This window comes from Rhyacophila brunnea, unplaced genomic scaffold (genome assembly GCF_057557595.1).
Source record: "Rhyacophila brunnea isolate RB1 unplaced genomic scaffold, BYU_Rbru_1.0 scaffold_7, whole genome shotgun sequence".
Classification (NCBI taxonomy): domain Eukaryota; kingdom Metazoa; phylum Arthropoda; class Insecta; order Trichoptera; family Rhyacophilidae; genus Rhyacophila; species Rhyacophila brunnea.
Window position 1 is genome coordinate 39,890,768 of NW_028233339.1, and position 23,855 is coordinate 39,914,622.

Consider the following 23,855-nt stretch of genomic DNA (forward strand, 5'->3'; position numbering starts at 1 on the left):
GTTTACTCAAAAACTAAAACTCGCTTTTTTGCCTCGCTTTTTTCGCTTTGTAATTAAATCCCCGGATCAAAAACGGAAAAAATTCAAATTATTTACGTAAATTGAAAATTGCGCAAAACCTGTGGGCACTGTAAGACCCGTGGCACTCGTACATTTGTGCAACTATCTGGGGCATTCAATGTTTACTTTAATATTGCGATGCGACATCACACCGCGGACGACACAAACGGACACTAACGATGTTAATAATTATTACCTAACAACTTAACAGCCGTGCGCATTCGATAATCACTTGTGTATGCTACAGCTTCCAATAAGACGTAGGTGAAAACTCTTAGTGCTCGGCCGTAGTGATTTGGCGGGCGCGGCGCGGTGGCGTCTTGCGAAACTCAAACGTATAACCGTGTGTATTATGCCCCAAAAAAGACACTATCTACGAACATTTCACACACGGTTATACGTTTGAGTTTCGCAAGACGCCGCCGCGCCGCACCCGCCAAACCACTACGGCTGAGCACTAAGTTATACCTGCAGGCCAAGTGTATATCACTAGACTGAAAGTGCGGAATGTACCTGGAAACGTGTGGTATTCCGCGGTTGGAGCTACGAGAAGCTATAAGTAGAAGGCGGAATAAATGTTATGGCACTTGCTATAATTTTTCGAACCGCGCCCCCTCCCGCCATTTTAAAAAACAATAAAAAAAATATTATGGATGTGTTTTTCAAAATGGACCACTATTTTTCTGTGCACGACTGCCAACAATGGACTCAGATCTGAATGTGCCGGTGCCGTAGGGTGAGCTGAGCACCCACGCACCGTAGCTTGCCTAATTGATACAAACGGAAACTTGTAGTACTTAACTGCGGCAGATAGCGGCTACTAGCGGTTGGACGCGACGCCACGTATGGACCATTTGATGAACTATTTAGTAAAACATTGAAGTAGGTATTGGAATAATTATTATGAATCATTGGTACTTTGTAATCAGTGGCCACCGGTCATTGAATTTAGGTATGTACTTAAATTGGGGTTACATTTAAATTGTACGTATTACATTTCGCTATAAGTAAATTTGTCGTACAGGAAAGAGATGACAGCATGGCATTGAGACAAAAAAAAGCTGTTCGTGAAGCATTGATTCAATAAGAACATTATTTTTTATTTATTGATCGAAATACTAAATACAGAAATATATTATAGGCATTTCGGGGGCCAATATCTATCGAAAGAATCATATTATTACGTTTTATTCATATATAGGTAAGTAGATGTGTTATGAAAAACATCGTCTCGAAATTAATCTAATATATTATCTTAACATTGATCGAGTCAAATAATGTCTGCATCCGAAGCCGTGTGTAGCAGGCTCAAATCTGGCAAAATAACATGTCACTTTTTTGTGTTTAGATCACAGAACAGATAATAAATTATTTCTGAGTTCCCTGGTTTAGATTCACACCCATTAAGTAAAATAAAGGTTAACGAAAACGACAACTTGTTCGGGTGTATATTCAAATAGTATTTATGCAAGTACACACACCAAAAGTGCACATTGGGGGCGGTTCCGAACTGCCCCCAAAATATAAGTGTAATACAATTAGTAGGTCCCTGTTTCATTTATACGTCATAAGCACATGATTTGTGAATTCAAAATTTGAAACTTAACACTAGTCTTTCTAATCTAGCCCATATTATCAAGATTTCTCCACGTGAACAATTAAGTAATAAACATTGTATTAAAACTTTTCTATAAGAGCATATATAATGTTTTGATAGAAAAATGTGAATTTGTTTATTCCACCACGGATAGGCAAATATTATCCACGTGTGGTATGGTCTTGACTAGGTATGTCACATGAATAAATCAATGGACAAGGAACTTTGTAAAATATATAAGTACATATTATTATAACGCATGAACGAATAAATTAATTAACTCACTAACTATTTCGCATGGTCACAAATTACTACGAATGTTAAAACTTGTTTTATATAGGTACATAGATTCCTGAAAATTAACATGTAAACAATAATAATAATTACTGATTATTCTGCTCTACACTGCGTAACAATGACTTAATTCCTGTAAGAAAAAATAACGTAAAATCAACAACTGAAAATAATTAGTTAAAATTATATAATATAATTCATTTAAAAAAAATCAATTAGGTAAGTAATTAATCAATTAATAGAGAATCTGAAAGAAAACATAGGGCTTGTAAAAAACAAATTAATTAATTGATTAATATGCAACCTGAAATGAGCAAAAATTACAAACAAAATAAAAACAAATTATTATTTTGGTTAGTAAGTGAGTAAGAAGTTTAAAAATTGACTGACTGGCTTTCGGTGAGGTGGGCAGGGCTGGCTTGGGCTGTTCCGACGAGCAGAGCCGCCCTATTTTGGTGGGCGGCCGAATGCCGGAAGGCCGCACCACCTTTGGTGCCGGCGTCGCCGTCGCGGCCGCCACCTCCGGCTCTGCATTATCCACGTTTTCACTCATTTTTTTTTAATTATCACTGAATGAACACAATAATTTCCACATCACAGTACACAACACTATCTCCGCAGCTGCTGCAAAAAACAAACAAACACCTCGTCAGTAAAACACATTCGTAAATAATTAAAGTGAAGTAAATGGATAAGCATTGTATGGCGACGATACAAACTCGTATCTGGAAAATGAGTATTTTTTAAACGAGTAAACTTTCTTTTCACGAGCGATAAATTAAATTATACACCAAAAGCTTTTTGGGGGGCGTATTTAAGTGTGCCTATATTTATATACCTACATACCGGTGGCGAAGGGTGGAGGTAGGTTGTTAAGATCCGACATAAATAGTGAACACTAAACTTTGTAAATTATACGTAGGTTTGTTACCTCTGTTTTTATTGAACTAATGCTACAATTATTTACATACGTTTTATTTAGTTTATACAAAATCAATGCTGTGGACGAATCGACAAAAATAGTGTAAATTTTTTCATTCATATTTATTTGTTTTCGTTGAATTAAGAATATATATAAGCGCTGTCTAGTCAAAGCCATAATACTTAAAAATATTATTCTATCTATAAAATATCCAAAACTAGGTATGATTTTATGGCATAATTTTAGCTATTTCATAGATAGACGAATATTTTTTGACTATTATTTATTATGGCTTGGTTTCGCAGGGTTTAATTACATTTTAAAAACCAACTAACACCATCTGTAAATTATAGTCTTGGTTCAATGAAAACGTATGACTGACAAAAATAAGTGTGCACTATTTATGGCGGATCTTAACAGCCTACCTCCACCCTTCGCCACTGCTACATACATATATATTTATGCATCACTAAAACAATAAAATTTTATGCATTCTTCCACACACAAGTATTATGTAGGAAATCCTTACTGGGCCACAGAAAATCATCCCGTGGACCACGTATTGCTTATCAGTGCTACAATATATAATATGTAAATAAAAGTCGTACAGACTTTCAGATTTGACTCGCCTACTTCTAAAGGTACACGTTGACGCAAACGAGAGAGGCGATAGGCATAATTACATAATACATTATTATTTACTTATGTCATAGGGATGACATTTCACGCAAGTTGATGCATCGCGCGCGACACACGACATTACTACTTTTGTACCAATACTGTAGTCTGTTACGCAATTAGTTGCATTTGGCGTGACGATATCGACATGAAAACTGTTGATTTCTATCATTAGTGTTGAAACAAAGCAAAATTAAATCGCCTGAACAAAAATTACGAGTAGCTCTTTCAAGCATCGAACCAGATTTTTTTTAAATATTTGAGAATCTCATTGAAAGAATTAATTACACAAGTATCATTAAACTATGTACTTAATTATTTTAACGTTGGTTATGAATAGCCGACATACTGGATTATTTGTTATGTTAGGTTAAGTTTTCATTCCTGAATTCATGAATTTTGTCAAAATCGGCTATGAAAATTAGCGCGGTTACCGCATGGCTTACCGTAAACCGACTTGTATCAAATCTCGTAATTAGAATAAACTGAATTTAATATTATGGTAATGCAGATACGAGCTTGCGTCAAAACAATGCGTACCTACATACGAAATAACAGATTTTCACTAATGTTAAATTTGTATGAAATCACTGTTTTTGGTTCACTCGATTGAAAACATAACGGCCTCTAGACAGAAGTGAAAATATAAGCAATGCATACTACGTCGGTACATAAATTTTAATGCGATGCTCCAGTTATTCAAAGATGCAATGTACAAACTACAAAGCCGATAAATGAAGGGGGAATAACATTACGAATCACGCCATGCAGATCTCACTTGGCAACACCGCGTTTGAAATCGAAGGCGACCTTTACAATTGAAATCAGTTATTTATTTTATTTAATTATATTATTAATACCTGCTTTATAATAAATAATTTATTCTTAGAACTGTTCATCAAGAAGTAATTGATGCATAACAGGGTTGGTACAAGGGAAAATGAATTTTCTTGTTTTTAGGTGGAAATTTGAAGGTTTAACAATATAATAACTGTAGTTGTTATAACCCTACCACAAGACTACCAGTAACCGAGCTGAGAATACTGACTTTAAAGTTAAATACATAAATTGTAATTATTAATATCTGTCAATATATATATATATATTTTTTACTAAACGCTTTTACTAAACTAAACGCTTTTATGGAATTTTCAGAGCATAATCCTGGACATTCCTTAAACGTTGTAGGTAGATAATCTATATATATCATTTTGAAGCCTTATTAATTATCCTTTATATTTATTTTAAATATTTGATGACTGCAATAAGTATTTTTATTACATAAAATAGTATTCTTTTAAACCTCTCGCTCTAACGTTTTAGAATATAGTCATATTTCAGTACGTCTATGTGAAGTGGTGTTAAGATTTTTTAGATTTATTAATTTTTAAACGCATTTACAAAACCATTAGTAAAATTAATGTGAACATTATATAGTGACATATTTACGATAAAAAAATATATTTTATAATCTTTGCGATCTCAAATTTGACAAGAATTAGGCATTTTATTATTCAAAAAATGGGCACGATTGACACATTTGAAGGTAATTCTAAAGATACTGATTATAAGCTATGTCTTTGACCATTCAAATGTGATAAACATTCTACGAATAATGTTTGCTTTATAATAATTATCGACCTAAGAATAAGGTAGTATTTTTTTGAAATACGCCATTTCTATTGGCATTTCCCAGTGGCTAAGCTACAACATACGGCCGTAGCCATAAATTGACAAACGATAAATGAAGTAGGGAGTAAGATCATGTTAACGTGCGTGTTTATCGTGGTACCAATATTTTGAGCAACAATTACCATCAAATAATTTTTACAATAGTCTCAATTTGGGCTTACATTATTTATCATTAATAACAGAATAACATTGAAGTTAATGGCCCACCGCACCACACCTGGTTTTAATCGGACGAATCACAGTACCCTACGTTTGACGTAAGGTATTTTTTTTATGACTGGGTATATCTCAGGAGAAGTTATCCAATACTGAGGTCACCATACACTCAAATGTACTTTCACCGAATTTACATGACTTTAAAGTTAAGACTACACATGGGAGAGAGAAGCACATAGAAGTAATATTAAAAATTGTAGTAAGTAACAAAAACTAATACTAAATTGTCGAATAATCTACGTGAAGAGATCTGCACGTTGGCAATATGACGTCAAAAATTTGTCATGAAAATTTAAAAAGCATATAGGTAGTTACATTAAAATTAAATTATAACATAATGTGATTTCATTGGGAATAACAGGGAAGCAATAACCATTCCTATTTTTATTTCCATAAACAGCTTACGTGAAAGTCGTTTTCAAATTAATCATGAGAAAGCCCGTGTGACATCGTCGTATGACATGATTCGTATGTGTACAGTTGTTGTCAGTTACCCATTATTAGTGAGTATAGATTGTATAGAAGAACCCCCTTTGAATATGAAAATTAAAATATTTAACAAAGTTTTACAATGAATCAACCGTGATGATAAAACCTTTGGTTGAAAAGTGGTGTGCACCAATAGCGACGGGTGGAGGTACGCTATTATGATCCGCCATAAATAGTGCACATTAAACTTTTTTGGTCATACGTATTTGTTTTTATTGAACTAAGACTACAATTTACAGACGGTGTTGGTTAGTTTTTAAAAATCAATTAAGCCCTGCCTAACCCAAACCATAATAACGTCGGTATACTTTGGGCGATATGACAAAATTGTGCACACCTTTACACTCACACTTATTTTCATTGGATTAAAAATACGTATGACACATTGTTAGTTGATTTCTATAATATCATTAAACCTACCTAAACCAAACTATAGTAGATAAAAAAAATATTATTCTATATATAAAATATTCAAAGTTATGTATGATTCAATTGCATAATTTTAGATATTTTATAGATAGACGAGTATTTTTTTACTATTATCTATTACGATTTGGTTTTCTCAGGGTTTAAATGAATTTTAAAAACTAACCAACACCATCTGTAATTGTAGTCTAATTTCAATGAAAACAAATACGTACTGACTGACAAAGCTTAGTTTGCACTATTTATGGCGGATCTTAACAGCCTACCTCCAGCCTTCGCCACTGGTATGCACCAATGCTAAAATATCGACTCATTCATAAATGTGTTTCGGGGAAATTTATTGCATCTTGAATTACAAAAACAAAAAACAATATTACACTATATTTTGACATCACTTATCGCTTGGAGTCAACTCGCAATGGGACTTTGAATAAAATGATTATAGTAATCTCACACACTGCGATTTACTTACCAGATAATAAATATTCCAAAAATCACTACGGTAAGTAAAAGCTATAATACAGCCAGTACAAACTTCTCACACAATAATATTATTAATTATTATAAACAAATTTAACGAGGCACACGCGACGTATTCACGTTGGTAAATTAGGCGTCATTAACGTGATATACGGTAAACGTAGTAATAATAAAAAAAAACAACGTAGATTCGATGAGGTCCGATTGACAACTGGAGGAGTTTATTTCGAGTTCACGGGACGAGCGAATTTCGAGGCTGGACGAGAGCCAAATGTTACACCAAAACTTTTGTTGGGATAGACACGCGTCCCGTGATTATAAATCTACTATATTATGCGAGCTTGAATAAGTTTGTTTACAAATGAGACGCAAAAATTCAAGCGATTACGGAATATTACATTAATTATTCATCCAGACACTGATAAATAAAGCTGCAAACATCTCAAAATATAAAACATGCCTAAGACCAAACGAGGACACTCAGGTGCATGCATCGCAGGGAAAATTCTCAGATATTAAATTAACAATTACAAGATAAAAAGAACTTTTTATATACGTTTTTAAATTTTCTGTTGAATTATTATGCTCAATATGCTCAAACTTGTACTTGATATGAAGTAAATAAAAAACAAACAAACAAATATAGAGTACTGAAATGTCATTTTGATTTCCATAGTAACGCACGTATATAGTAATAGTTTAGTTGCTATGACCACCCCCTTAGCAACCAATAATAGTCTTACTTTTTACGGATTTTTCTGAAATAACTTTCCATACAAAACAGAATTAACTGAAAATGAATTCAATTCTGCTTATTAAAGATGGCTGAAAGTATTAAAAGAATGCATTGGCATCGTGTTCTGATATATTCCAAAAGTTTCAAATGTTTAGTAAGTCGGGAAGTTAATTAAAAATCGATTGCAAGGTTTGTACTGGAAAAACAACCACCGGACAAACAAGAATACGAGCTAATAAAAACGTTGTAAAATTAATAGATCCGATAAATTTGGGAATTAGAGCATGTAGTCAGATGGGGAATGTCTGTAATATCATGAAGAAATTTGTCAAATGCACACGTGGAAAGGATGTGTGAAACTGGGGTCTTTCCCATACAACGTATTAGTATATGGAAGACCCGCTGACCGTCATCTTACCAAACCTTCAAAGTGATGGAAAGATAGCTGGGAATATAGGAAAAGTCTACAATAAGTATTATCATCATCATCAAGGGCGCGACAACCCGGTGTGGGTCTTGGCCTCCTCCAACAGCTCCCTCCACCTGTCCCTATCCAGTGTGGCCGCTTTCCAATTCGGTACCCCTAGAACACGGCAGTTGGCCTCCTTCTTTTTCTACGCCCCACATCACTCTCTTTGCCGGTTCATTGTCATTCATATGGTGCACATGACCTAGCCATCGCAGTCTCTCAATCTTAATTGATTAAACTACGCTTCAATCTTAGTATAGCCCGTAGAGCTAAGCATACAATAAGTATAATAGGAAGAAATAATCGCAAATTACTATTATGACTATATTTAGGTATCTTTTGAGACACTGAGTTCAAACAAGTGATTGCACACCTATCGATCAAGAGATTAGGGCCATCGGTCATCGGTCATTGGTTTAAAAGGGGGAAAACAACGTTATTATACAGTAGGTACATGAGTACAGCGGTTGTTCTCTTTGATTGGCGGAAAAATCACTTAGAAATGAGAAAATAATTAGGAATACTACCAACTGTGTCTCATATAAGAGAAAAAATACACTGACAAGATTTAGAATCAGTAGTTAGGTACTGATTGTGATCTGGAGTATTCCATTGGGACGGCCGGATCGTAATAAATTATTTATAATTGTAATTGAGTCGCCGGTGTGTGTCCAGATAGGTCCCTATAAACCAAAATCACTATGTAATGAAGAATCTTGTTTATGAAGGCGAACTTGCTCTATCTGTCGTTTTATTTGTCTCTAAGATATAAACCACTCGGTGACGGATGCTACTGTTTCACTTGTAATTTCCGTCCGTTCAAATTGGCCAGGTGAACGAAAGGTGAAGTCAACGCAACAGCGCGTTTATAACGGTAGGTAAGGAAGTACCTAACAACTATAACGTAAGAAACAAAACATATTTGTTTGCGTTTACACCTTTATTATAATGGGATCTAGCTAGAAGCTTTACTGATAGTACAACATACGAAAAGTCATCTACTTAATTTAGGTGCACAAGTTCTGTATCGTACCTGTGTCTTACTATACGATTCTTCGGACACACTGTAATAAGTCTAGAAATATTTATTGTTTTGGATAGTGAGGTGGTGATTTGATAAGGTGAATGCATTCATTCGTTGAATAACCCATAGAGAAAAGATTCAGAAAACTGATTCAGAATTCGCTAGTATTCTAGAGAGATCATGTTCATCAGTTCAAGGATGACGACAAGGAGAAATTCAACTAAATGCCGTAAAGGGAACTTGGATTGGCAAACGAATGGAATAATGTAAAATTATTTACATTGAGGACAATAAAAGGACAAAGGAAATCCAGACGATCAGGGTGGATTTCAGACTGAAACAGTCTCTGTCGGTTCTTCGGCTAAGCTCAAAACATACAAAACTAATATCGATGAAACTTGCACAGTTTATACCTAAACTATATTTTTGGTAGACATTTAGTAGACTTTCATCTCGGTTCTAAATGCCTAACAGACAACGCACGTGCAAACAATACTCGATTAAATTCTGTATCATTATTTTCATTCCTATAAATCGAACAATAAAAACGAATCCGTCTATTTTACAACGTTTTTCTTAGCTCGTATTCTTATTTGTACGGTGGTTGTTTGTCCGGTGCAAATCTTGCAATCGTTTTTTAACTAACTTGCCGACTAGCTAGACTAACTTTTATAATATATTATCAGAACACGATGCCAATGCATTCTTTTAATAATTTTAGCCATCTTTAAGCAGAATTGAATTCATTTTCAGTTAATTAATTCTGTTTTGTATGGAAAGTTATTTCAGAAAAATCCGTAAAAAGTAAAACTATTATTGGTTGATAAGTGGGTCCTAGCAACTAAATTATTAATACTAATATATACGTGCGTTACTATGGAAATCAATATGACATTTCAGTATTATTTCTATCAAGTATAAATTTTTTTGATCGTTTAAGCTAGTCAAGTCAAGTTTATATGATTCAACAGAAAATTTTAAAGCGCTGTAAGTATATAAAAAGTTTTTTTTTATCTTGTAATTATTTTATTGTGTTGATATACATATTTGCCTTTATTTTATATACCTAAAAATATATCTGTAGATCATTATTTAATTTATATTATTATCGTGTGATAAAAACGATCACTAACTCTATAATGGCTAAAGATTTAGAGACATGATTTTATAACGGAATAGTTTGATATCATTTAGTCAACTAGGCTAAAGAGATGTGGGAGTATGTATGTTATTCATAGAGTCACATACCTAATAATAGAGCTGTGTATTTACTAATAATATTTCATGTCTACGCAGCCTAATCTTTATCATTCTGTATGTTTAATTTAAAAGATAACGAGTAAAACTAGAACCAACTAAGGAGTTGAAGAGAAAATTTGTGAAAATTCTTCACGCGTACATATTGTGTACATACATACATATGTACTTACAGTGACGTCCCGTGGGAGTTGGCAGGTCATGCGTAGCATATGGGCGACGAATAAAGGAACGAATACAAATATCACAACCTTTGAGAACAGTGGCGTTTTTCAATGAAACAGACAATGCTGTTGCATCATTAGAAAGGACATACCGACATCTCACTTTTAAAAAATAATCTTAACGTAAAAATTCCTGACAATAAACTATTAATGTACAGGTATATTGTAATACACCTACCCAACACAGATTTAACTTAGGAGTTCATGGATATAGGTAAATTATATAGAAGTTTAGCGATGATATTTAAGACGTATAGGTATAACAATCTACCTCGGGGCTGTTATAATTTACATGACGTAAAAACAAGTCTCTTTTACGATTCAAATATTACATACTAAAAAAGAACATAATAGGATTAATTATTTAACATTCGATTTTGTAAGGCCACTCACTATTCTGGCTTTAATAAATAAGTTTAAGAAGTGGTTCGATCACGTCTGACATTAAAAAGCGGTTCCTATTTAATAAACCGTGACATTCTATGACTATGACACATTATTAACCAAAAGTCTAGTATGTATTTTGATTACATCACGGTGACCAAACAGGACAGCAAATTATTCGTGACTAGCAAAGTTTTCCACAGGAGACTCAAAAGTGACATAATTACGAAAGTACCTAATCAACATACAGGGTCAAAAAGGTAATTTCATGTCATAATTAGCGCTATTTAGTTACGTGCATCAAGCAAAACAACACCAACACAAAATCCATAGACTAATATACTATGACAAAATCGTTCCGTCAACTAAAGTTTTATTCGAAATTCAAAAATAGTAATATCAAGGACCATTCTAATTTATGGACTTTATTATGGTTGTTCAATGTTGTACAATAACACGAGCGCAGAATATTTTAAAAATAATAAAATTACCAACGTAGATAGGTACGTAATACCTGAATCTCGAGTAACAGTCCGCTATTTATTATAATATTTTATTACTACTACGACGCTTGTCATTGCATAATAATAATGAATAAATTAAATTTATTTTCAATTTTGGTGATTTTTTTAAAGAAAATTTAATAGTTAAATAAGTACTTAGTAGGGCTAAGATATTTCTGCTTCTTCTAAAAATAAATTTACGATAATTTTCTTAACGAATATATGTGAATCTTTACGTGTTGTTATCTTTTCACAGATTAATTAGATACGCATTGTTGTTATTAGTTATTATTTAGGCCTCTCTACGGATGGATAGATTCAATTTCACCTATTTCGACGCATCAGTATTATTAGATAGATATATTTACCTGCGGTGGAGAGGAACTCCTATTTTAGATATATAATATGTGAATATTAACTTTAACTGATTTTATGCATTTAATTAATTATTATACAGCTTGTTGCAATGATGTAACGGAATTTCATTGACGGTTCACTGTTGGTTATAATACACTACACGTCAAAATTTCACTTTAACTTTAAATTACGTGATGTCATGAATAATTTTACACCATTAAACATTGTCCAGCACCATACATGTATAAAGATCAATTTAGTAGACGTTTTATTTCACAAAACAAACAAATTGAACTCTAAAATCAAAGAAACATTAATATTTTGACACATAAACATTACACGATGTTCAAAAACATGCCAAATATGGCATAAGCAAAAACAGTTCCAAAACGTCTAAACGGTTTTCGGAGTTGCCATAATAATAATTTTAATATTTCTCTCTGATACCATTACATTTCATGTTTTACGAATAAAATGAAAATAATAAATATTTCAAACGATAAATTCACTAATCTGGTTTTACATAAAATATTATATACCTATTTACAAAGACGCATCATACGATGTACAGTTATTTAATTAGCAGAACGTCTATAAGTTTTCAATATTAGGTATATTAAACAAATTAAGAAATTATTAATTTGCATGTACGGCATAATGTTTTATGATAAAAAAGTTTTGTATTCATGTCTGATTGCTTTTTTGCGATTTCGAAGTTCATTGATCAGTGTCTTTATAATTTTGTTCTCATAATTAATTTTCATCTATGATAAGTCTACTAGTCTCTGGTAACTTTTCAAAATGGGCGGGAGCGGTTCTGATGACACAAATTGCAGTGAAATTAATAAAAAAGTTATTAAACGAAAAGGTATTAATTTACTTTGCTTGCCTTTTTTCAATAAACTTCTTTTCACTAAAATAATAAAATATTATTGCATGGACTGCTCCAGTGTAATTTTATGTTATTTAATACCTATGTTAAAAGTTTACTATTTTTACATCCATATAAGTCTATTTACTATTTAAAATTTGATAAAGATGAAGTAGGTGTCAAAATGGCGGCTGACATTTTCTTACATTGATCTCTCAGATACTTGGAAAACAGTCAATAAAAACAAACAAATCAAAGTAACTAAACCTATCTCGTTTTGACAATTAATTATGGTAAATGTGCCGCAGAGGTGGACATGAGATTTTACAGCTTTCTTTTTAGACCAAACCAAACCTAACCTAACATAACCTAACCTACCCCAACCTAATATTACCTCATATAATCTTAGTTTGTGATAATGGTGTATCAAAATGTATGAAAATTTCAAATTTTCAATTAACAATTATTGGATCGGAAAGCCGATGCGCCGACAGAAAAAGGTATTTATTTTAATTGTCATGGAATAATCTGTTATCGTAAAAAAAAATTATAAAAGCTCGTGTCCACCTCTGGGGCACAATTACCTTAATTATTAATGACACATCCTTCTTTGGTTTCTTGATGTTTTGATGTATCCATAATTACCAACAAGTTTCCTTACAGTTTCTTACAGTATGTTTGAAAATCTTGATGTAAATAATAGTTAGTAATAGAATAAGTAGGTACCTACTTATGTTATGTTAATATTATTTCTGTTTTGTTTCAGTTCTTCAGAAGACCTCCAAACGAAGTGTTTTAAATAATGCCCCATTGCGACGTTCTTCAAGGACAATACAAAAAATAAAAAAGCATATCTCTTGTAACCAAACGCTAAAGACCAGAAAACAAAACAACAAAAAGCCAAGCAAAATAAATTGTGTATGTATCATTCATTCTGTTTTGCTTGCTGATGTTTAGTACCTCTAGTCACTGTTGTTTAAATTGTGTTCCCACTGCACTAACGCTGTCCAAATGGTTGAAGACGGTCAGGGATCATATTTTCATAATGGTGAAGAGTCTAGTAATGGAAAACTTTACGAACCAGAGCGCTCAATAATTTTCTTAAAATATTAACGTAGTTAAATAAGTGTATTGTTGTTTTTATTTAATAAAACGCAATTTTTTTTTTGTAGTACTTATTCCACTTTTAATCAATAGATTAGGACCGGTTTCCGGAAACCGTTCGTAAAAAAATTGCGTTTTATTAAATAAAAATAACAATACAATGCAGTTCCACCATGAATTGACAGTTAACAAAATAAAAGATATTAAATAAGTGTGTTAGATTTTTCTGTAATATTATAGCATATCTAGCCTAAAATGCTCAAATTATTTTTCCAAGAGACGGAGCGATAATTTTGAGAATTTCATGAACCGGAACGGCGTTCTAGTCTATTTCAAGCCCTGCAACAGTTCAATGTCAAATTTACTCTGTTACATAGGTACATTGGGTAAAATACCGCCATTATCATCATCACAATCATCAGTGAAGAATTCAAGGTTGAGCAAGTGGCTGACATCCATTTCTCGTAAAAATAAAATCTGTTAATACAAACCACCACTCTGTGGCGGCCCATGTGACCCTATTAGGATCGGACATGGTCGAAAGAAGAAAAAAGGAAGAATTATCAATCCAGAGCTGGTCCTAGCTTTCTTCAAGAACTTCCATTATCTCCTCCTATCCTACCGGTGTCTGCATCGGCCACCAAAGTTTGAGCTTGCCGGTTGATTTGCGACTGTCCGGATGTCAGAATGCCCCTCAGCGGTTAGGCATTGTCCATTCTTGCTACATGGCCTCTCGAACGTGTCAAAAGCATGCTTATAGGATAAAAAAGAGACCTACTGTCGATATTTTGCTTTGGTTACTTACTTACATAATTGTACAGTTATTTACGATTTTACATTACAGCTCATGTAAATCAAACATGGGCAACCTCTTTGGGTACGGGAGCCAGAATTTGGTATTGCAGAAATAGAGGCCAATAATTACATATGGCCCTACCAAACTAGAGTCTGTCTTCTATAAGCTGGCGTGCCGGTTCCCCCCCCCCCCCCCGCTTCAGCATCCATCTCGTTACCTCCCATTGAAAACTTGCAACAGTTGAACGCGATGGCACAATGCTTCCCGTGTGACGTGTACGCCAGTTTATAGAATACAGACTCTACACATGCGGGTCAATTCTATACACAAGCCTGCTTTCGGTCCGCTACGGCAGCTAAATAGGGTATGAAAGTATCGAATTATTAACACTTATTCTAACAATTACAATAAGTTAGATATTTTAAATAAGAGTTAAATTTATCACTGCCAAGAGAGGTGCTGTTAAAACATAGTACTTATTGTAACAATTATAACTAAATTATTGTAATTGTAACATAAGTGTTAAGAGCGTACATAAGTGAAATGGCAAATAATTTTCAACAGTATGTGGAATGAAATTTCGCAGTCGTCGCCAGTCGGAGAGTGATAGTGGACCTGCTCGCACATCAATTTGTTTTGTGATAGCGTCGGAGGAATATATTCTTAAATCGTGTAAAGATGACTAAAAAACGTTCCGCATGTACTTGAAAAAGAAAACATGTCAATGAATATACTATTATTATTACGAATATAATAATAAACAATATTATAAGGACGCATGTTGAATTTTTATGACAAATTATATTTCGTTCGGCTCGGGTCATTTGCACAATCCGCGCATCGCCTAGTCACGATCTTTTCAGACCATGCCTCAGCTGAGGTATAGCCATAATAATTCGATACTTTCCTACCCTATTTAGCTGCTGTAAAGGCTGAAAGCAGTTTTAGTGTATAGAATAGATGCGCTGGTCTTAATCAGGCGTATCACGGGAATCAGTAATAACAATATCAATTTAGAAGAAGATTGAATATTTATCTATTATTTGTGAAATTTTCCATAAATATTTCAACACATACTAGACACATGAAAAAAGGCAAAGGCCCCATGACTGTTTAAATAATATATTATAAAAACCTTGTAATAGGTACCTACTTAAGTTTTTTTTTATCTCAGTGCTGCCCTGGCATATTAAGGTTATACCTCAGTTGAGGCACGGTCTAAAAAGATCGTGGCTAGGCAATGTGCAGATTGCGGGTGCAAATGACGCATGTCAAACGAAATATAATTTGTCATATAAATCCAACATGTGTCCATATAATGTTCTGTTTATTGTTCTATCAGTAACAATAATAATATATTCATTGACATGTTTTCTTTTTAAAGTAAATGGGTAACGTTTTTAGTCATCTTTACACGATTTAAGAATTAATACGCCCGTCGCCATCACGAAACAAATTGACGTGTTTCCAGCTCGACGTTCTCTCTCCGAATGGCAGCGAGTCCAAAATTTCGTTGCGCCTATAGTTGAAAATCATTTGCCGTTTCACTGATGTATCACCTTAATCAAACCATAATAATAATTGTGAGGAACTACAAAGGAATCAGCAATAAAAAATTACTTGCAACCAATTTTTTAGCTTTACTTTCATAACATAAAAGCTCCATCCGCGTGCTTTCTTCAATATCTTTTCGGTTTTATCAATCTTTTGTTTTCATAATATCCAGGTTGATACAGTCAAAAGTATTTTGATTGGATGGAATGATGTGGTACATAACCACATATCCACAAAGAAGATTATCACTTATAGAAAAGCTGTAAAAATTGTAAATGGACTGGAGAGATTGAAAACCAACCGTGATTATAAATTCAACACTGAAATGGAACAAGTGAGCGTTATTTTGATTATGATTTTAAAATTGAATTCTGAAACAAAAAACCAACAGCCTTTTTGATATTATCGTATTTTTATGCATCTGGTTATAAAGCTAAACGTTTGAGTACAACGACAGCGACGGGCATAATTACTATAGTTAATATACATACTACTCCCATAGCTATGACGTTTCATGCTCAAGCGCATGTGTCGTATGAGTCACACTACACTACTGCTTTTGTATTAGTACCAGGACAAGTGTCACCGCACTCGACTGGCTAGAATGTAATCTTTTGCCAATCACTAGAGCCTTAAGAGTATGGCCTCCACAAAGGGGGGGCTGACAGGGCTCTAGCCTGGGGGCCCGGGCTCAGGAAGGACCCGACATGACAAGTCGGTCAGATAAGTGAGATAAACACAGATCACAAATTTGCTCTAATACTAAAAAAAAGTTCTACTTCAATGATATTAATAATTAAATATTTTTTGTTATATTATGATGCAATTTTGAACTGTGTGCCGACACCCGACAACTCCATAATTCAAATGGATTTACAAAAATACAAAAAATACACTTTTACCGCATACACCATTTGGAAAACGCTACTGCAGCGCGTCAAACTGCCTTAACCCATAGCGATAGGTAGGGGGCCCCGTCTAACATCCTAGCCTTGAGGGCCCACTTCAGGATGGGGGGGCCATGCGTAAGAGTGTTATTTTTACAATATTCGATCCAAGGCAGAATTCTGTCGTGCATTTTACATTTGACACTAAACCATATAGTTAGCATTTGTTACAAGGCTGGACAAATGTCCGACTTTGTCTTGTGGATTTCCCGGGTCTTTTCAAATGTTACAATGTTAAAAAATCTTTATAATCCCCTAGTTTTGAAGTTGGCTTGAGAACGGCTCTATTGTTTGGACCCCAGTCCCATATCAATTGAAATACGGCCTTACGGTGAAATTTTAAAAATTCTATAATTGAGGCTGTATGGATATTATTCATGGCATTATCCGATTGCCCTACTCTTAGGTATGTTTACTTTACATATTGTAATCTAAACGTTAGCAAAGATCATTATTTGACTACTTATTGTTTTGAGCCATTCCTGTATGACCTGGGTATCCCTGATAACTATCTTAGAAATCAGAAGCATCAACTAATCTGCCATTGGTAATTCCAATTTAGAGGGCAATAACTGTGTTCAACAAAATTGCTTCGGATATTGATATATTTCACTTGCGTGAGAGTGCGTTTACCTGAATATTGTGTAATGAATTCATAAAACAGGGTACATTTATATCCTTTTGTGTACTTCCGTGTACTTTTTAATGGTTTTAATGATTACTCCTCTTATTATGCAATTTCTTTTGTTCTGATATTGGTATTACTGTTGTTATTTTATTTATTTTATGACGTCATGTTATGAATGTCTTGAATGTTTAATTTGTAATGTGTAATGTTCATCATAAATAATTATAAAATAAATAAATTTAGAATTATTTTTGTAGTGAAAGAATCTCTTTTCATTTCAGGTATGGGAAAAACTAATGCGGCAGTTTAAAAGTATTACATTATCTCAAGAGACCATCACTGACACATCTCACCAAACCACTGAAGATTTATCAGAAACCATCATCAGTGACAGTGAACATATCTCCAGTCCTCCAGTTTATACTCAAAATTATGTTGACAGCAGTCCTGCCATGACTGAAACCTATAGAATCAACAGGACTTTGTCTGTTGAAATTATTACATCTCCTTATCGGAGTCCAGCTCATGGTAACTCCGTCAAACGTAAAAAATATCTAACACCTCAAAGAAATTTGAAGAAAAATAAAACTATGAATACTGAACAAGGACATGTTAAAAGGGGTTTGAATACAACGATTCAAAGTAAATTGACAAATTATGGCTTTAATATAATAACGGCCAACGGTGCTGTTACTAATAATGCTACGTCCAGCGGAAAAAATTTTGCCAATAAAAAAAATGGAAAAATACAGGTTGCTGGCGATATAGAGAAACAGATTTCGACTAGCCTCTTGAATTGTGTGATTGAAGATAATACTTTTGTAGAATCTCCGAGTATATTATCAAAATATAATGGGAATCTTATGGCGGATAAGAGGACAAATCTTAATAGTGACCTCACAAAAAGTCAACTTACCGCCGGAAATAAATCAATTTCATCGTTTCAAAGTATGCCAGCGATAGTCGACTCGGTGATAGATATTACTTTGAAGTCGAAAAATAATTTTAAAATAAACAACGATGAATCATTCATGACTATCGAAGCTACACAATATAATCAGTTTCCTGAATCTCCCAGTATTTTGGCAAATTTTGATATTGTCGGTGTAATGAGTAATGGGAAAATCAATGATAACCAGAGTAATAAGACAAACAGAAAAACTATGAAAGATAATGGAAATGATTTACCATCTCCAAATGGTGTTATTAATTTTGAAGACAATATTCAAGACATTATCTGTTCATCACAGGAAATATGCAATGTACAAGAAATTAAAAGTAAACTAAAACCTAAATTGAAACGACATAATCCTGGACAATCGTGTCATGCTTTAGCTGATTCTAAAATGGTTGCAAAAGAAATTAAAAGTAAACCAAAAGCTAAATTGAAACAACATAATGCTGGACAATCGTGTCATGCTTTGGCCGATTCTAAAATGGTTGCAAAAGAAATTAAAAGTAAACCAAAACCTAAATTGAAACAACATAATGCTGGACAATCGTGTCATGCTTTGGCTGATTCTAAAATGGTTGCAAAAGAAATTAAAAGTAAACCAAAACCTAAATTGAAACAACATAATGCTGGACAATCGTGTCATGCTTTGGCTGATTCTAAAATGGTTGCAAAAGAAATTAAAAGTAAACCAAAAGCTAAATTGAAACAACATAATGCTGGACAATCGTGTCATGCTTTGGCCGATTCTAAAATGGTTGCAAAAGAAATTAAAAGTAAACCAAAACCTAAATTGAAACAACATAATGCTGGACAATCGTGTCATGCTTTGGCTGATTCTAAAATGGTTGCAAAAGAAATTAAAAGTAAACCAAAACCTAAATTGAAACAACATAATCCTGGACAATCGTGTCATGCTTTGGCTGATTCTAAAATGGTTGCCAAAGAAATACTATTTGCCAATAGTGTCAACATGGATAGAACAGAAACTGTTGTTTACACAGATGGGGAGAAAGGAGTTATCAACGGCACAGAAAATATATTCGATTCGGAGTATGAAATTATGTGTATTAAAACTGTTGTATCTCTTGATACCGATATTAATAAAAGTTTAATTACCTCAAAAGAGGTTCAAAGGTCTAATGAGGTGTATAAAAAAAATGTTTTTGATGAAAACTCGCAATCGGAAGACATTATCTGTTCATCACAGGAAATATGCAATGTACAAGAAATTAAAAGTAAACCAAAACCTAACTTGAAACGACATAATCCTGGACAATCGTGTCATGCTTTGGCCGATTCTAAAATGGTTGCAAAAGAAATTAAAAGTAAAACAAAACCTGAATTGAAACAACATAATCCTGGACAATCGGGTCATGCTTTGGCTGATTCTAAAATGGTTGCAAAAGAAATTAAAAGTAAACCAAAACCTAAATTGAAACAACATAATCCTGGACAATCGTGTCATGCTTTGGCTGATTCTAAAATGGTTGCCAAAGAAATACTATTTGCCAATAGTGTCAACATGGATAGAACAGAAACTGTTGTTTACACAGACGGGGAGAAAGGAGTTATCAACGGCACAGAAAATATATTCGATTCGGAGTATGAAATTATGTGTATTAAAACTGTTGTATCTCTTGATACCGATATTAATAAAAGTTTAATTACCTCAAAAGAGGTTCAAAGGTCTAATGAGGTGTATAAAAAAAATGTTTTTGATGAAAACTCGCAATCGGAAGACATTATCTGTTCATCACAGGAAATATGCAATGTACAAGAAATTAAAAGTAAACCAAAACCTAACTTGCAACGACATAATCCTGGACAATCGTGTCATGCTTTGGCCGATTCTAAAATGGTTGCAAAAGAAATTAAAAGTAAACCAAAACCTGAATTGAAACAACATAATCCTGGACAATCGGGTCATGCTTTGGCTGATTCTAAAATGGTTCCAAAAGAAATTAAAAGTAAACCAAAACCTGAATTGAAACATTATAATCCTGGACAATCGTGTCATGCTTTGGCTGATTCTAAAATGGTTGCCAAAGAAATACTATTTGCCAATAGTGTCAGCATGGATAGAACAGAAACTGTTGTTTACACAGATGGGGAGAAAGAAGTTATCGACGGCACAGAAAATATATTCGATTCGGAGAATGAAATTATCAGTTTGCACAAAATATTACCACCAACAGATGAGCGGAAGATTCTTGATGAAAAAGAGTATTCACAGAGCTACCGGTCTTGCAACGAGAGCAATACACAACATATTACAGACGTAACATTCAATTCTGTGAAAAATAATTTACAAGATCAGCTTTGTGAGCATATGTCGCAGTCGTTATCAATTTCAGATACGACTGCAGATGCCTACGGTTGGTTAAAAGGTATCGATAGATGTAGAAAAGTAAACAATAATGAGCTCATTTCAAAGGAGGCACTTCCATCATATTTCTCCCTTAAAAATTTGTTGACATATCTACCACCGGACTTAGAAAACGAATTTAAGTGGTAATATTTGGTAACTACCATTGCACAATTTATTAATTTTTTTCATTTTATTATAAACATTCGATTTTATGTTACCCACAACAATGTATTGGATTCCATGAATGTTATGATACATTTATTAATTAAACAATTAAATGGTAATTTCAATAACATTATAATTTTATTTTATATTCAAAATAATTATTTAGGCAAAACATAAATTTTATTATGATGTAATAAATACCATGCCTGATTTCCTAAAATAAATATTGTCCCGATGTCGAATCAGATTACTCCTTTACTTAAAAAATCCAAAGTGCCTGTAAGAAAACATAATGTTAAAAGAAATAATAATTATAATATACAGCTTAAATCTTGTCAGATTTGAAATACTTAGGTAAGTTACAGTAATTATACTGTCTATCGTAGTTTAGTAAAGATTCAAATTTATATCGATGGATATAAAACTATGTTACAAGTCAACAATACAATAAAATATCCTTTATTGGACACACTTGTTATTTTTTACTTGTTATTACAATGTCAAATTTTTTATTATTCCCCTGCTCTTTCAGGCATTTATCTATGCTCCCTACCCTTTCTTCCACCCTTTACCTTTACACTACATATGGTGGTATTAAATTACACCCATGATATTAAGTTAGTGGTAGAATATCTACGTGGGACTCGCCAATGTTTGTTACCGGCATTATAAAAAATATTACCACAGACAGTTTTGTGAACTTCAAGAGTTGAAAGTTCACATTTATCTGCTTATTTTTTACTAGCATTCCCGGTGATTAACCGTATTCCATGTAAAGTAAAATGTATTTGAACTGTTGTAGTTCATTATAATAAACATACCTATCTATTTATAAGATAATTCTGATAGTCCTCCCAAGGATAGAAAATAAATACCACATGGTTAGATGTTCAATGCTTGCAATCGCTGACGCTTACAAATGTAACACACTGGTTTTCCTAGGAAACACAAATGGAAGAGCTCTTCGTGTTCATTAATATTTCATACATTCAGAAGATTCTTCATCGATTAATCAAATAAATGTTTGCAAATTATTGATTCCTTTTTGGTTGGTATTTGCATAGATAATCAGTACCTACTCAATGAAATATTGCTTTGCCAGAAGCTATATTTTACTATTTCTATTAACAAAACATGTGTCATTATTTGAGACCGGTTGTCAGTTTTGTTGCAAAGTTTCGCCGCCTGTGGCACCACTTATTTTTCATTATGGTTTGTATTTCTTATTTATCCAAAAATCAAGCCAATTTATTCGCCTCTCGTGGTGCAGTGCGTATGGCTATGGCACTGGTCTTTCATCCCCAGTGAGGATACAATATATTTACATATGTGATTTTCTCAAAGCCTGGATGTTTGTGATTGTTTCACTTCTATTACTAAATACACTGCTGTTAAACAACACTACTTTCATAGGGCCTCTAGGCCTGATGTAGTGGTAAAAAGAAAAAGAGAAAAATAGAATAAGCACTACTATGCATAAGGCCCTAGGACTGTATGTCAATTGACTAGTTTAAATCGAATAAGTCTGTAAAACTAAAAGAATTAATGATTTGAATCATCATAATGAGATGTTATGTTACCAATTCTGAGCTGATTTTATGTCATTTCCGGGATACGTATTTTCATTTGTACTTGTATTAGACATCTGCAGTTGATTGGAACTGTGGCGTTTTTCTATTGCTGCCATGCATTTTTCCAAGGCATCGGAGTCATTTTCTTTCGATTTCAGCTCTGAAAGCATTACTTGCAGTTCCTCTACATTCATAGGTGTAAATTTATCCATCTAATGGGAAATTCAGAAGTGTGAAGATCCACTATTGCATTCAACGCAAGGGATCTATGCATGTGTAAAAGTTAGCCATATTCAATATGTATATAAGATCAAATAGAGTGAAATTTCACAAAAAATACGACTGCGTTTTATGTATGTGTAGATTTTAACAAAAACAAACCAATCAAGGCTGATATAATACTTGATGACAAATATTTCAATAATTGAAAACACTATTATACTGTAGAAAGTTCAAATTAAATTGGCGGATTCTCACATCAGTTGTCTGCCACGAACGCCTTTGAGCAAGAAATGTCACTTTGGATCGTTCGCTGGATTCATGGGCAAAATAGAATAAATCGTATTTTTAATGCCCGACTCAGTTGGGAATCGGTGACAGTTGGCTCAAACATTACTGATAATGTATGAAAATATCTGAATAATTTACCATGAGCTTACAATAAGAGCTGCACGTGGAGTGTCCTATCATTGCTATTGACAGAACACAAGTTTGAAGTTATTCCATCTTTGAGCAAAAATGGTAATAAATTATACTTATCTTTTACCATTATGTTTAATATTATTTTGATAAGGTCTGTAACCGACTAGCAACTAGCGGGATTCTCATTAGCGTACGGCCTGAGTAGACAGCGTTCGGCAGGGCATGAGCGGCGTGCGCAATTCAAACGTATAACCAAAAAATGACATTATCTACGAACATTTCACACACGGTTATACATCTGAGTTGAGCACGCCCCGCCAAACGCTGTACACTTGGACTTTTTCACAACATTAAAAATTTTGACAAAAAAACAAAAATAACGTCAAAATTAAAAAAAATCCTACACACTACAAATATTATCTCGTAAAACGTGTACTTAAATCATA

The 23,855-nt window shown here is 33.5% G+C and overlaps 1 protein-coding gene and 1 long non-coding RNA gene across 10 annotated transcripts in view; one reads left to right on the forward strand and one right to left on the reverse strand.

Annotated features, from left to right (window-relative positions):
* CLIP-190 (Cytoplasmic linker protein 190) overlaps positions 1 to 12,173 on the reverse strand; it is a 183,843-nt gene extending 171,670 nt beyond the window's left edge. For 6 of the 9 annotated variants that reach the window (XM_085958159.1, XM_085958155.1, XM_085958151.1 and 3 more), the window contains exons 1-2: positions 11,820 to 12,173; positions 2,342 to 2,575 (exon numbers count right to left, since the gene is read on the reverse strand). In XM_085958159.1, coding sequence (XP_085814285.1) covers positions 2,342 to 2,504 — 163 coding nt within the window. In that variant the 5' untranslated portion in view covers positions 2,505 to 2,575; positions 11,820 to 12,173. Of the gene's footprint in view, positions 1 to 2,341; positions 2,576 to 6,846; positions 7,068 to 11,819 lie in introns of those variants that run through there. The other 3 variants (XM_085958158.1, XM_085958152.1, XM_085958149.1) reach the window with 1 other exon arrangement.
* On the forward strand, positions 10,897 to 20,064 carry LOC147064857 (uncharacterized). The gene is made up of 4 exons (XR_015071937.1): positions 10,897 to 11,208; positions 13,446 to 13,597; positions 16,306 to 16,467; positions 17,990 to 20,064. It is a non-coding gene; the product is annotated as an uncharacterized LOC147064857 (long non-coding RNA).
* Positions 20,065 to 23,855: the final 3,791 nt, after the last annotated feature.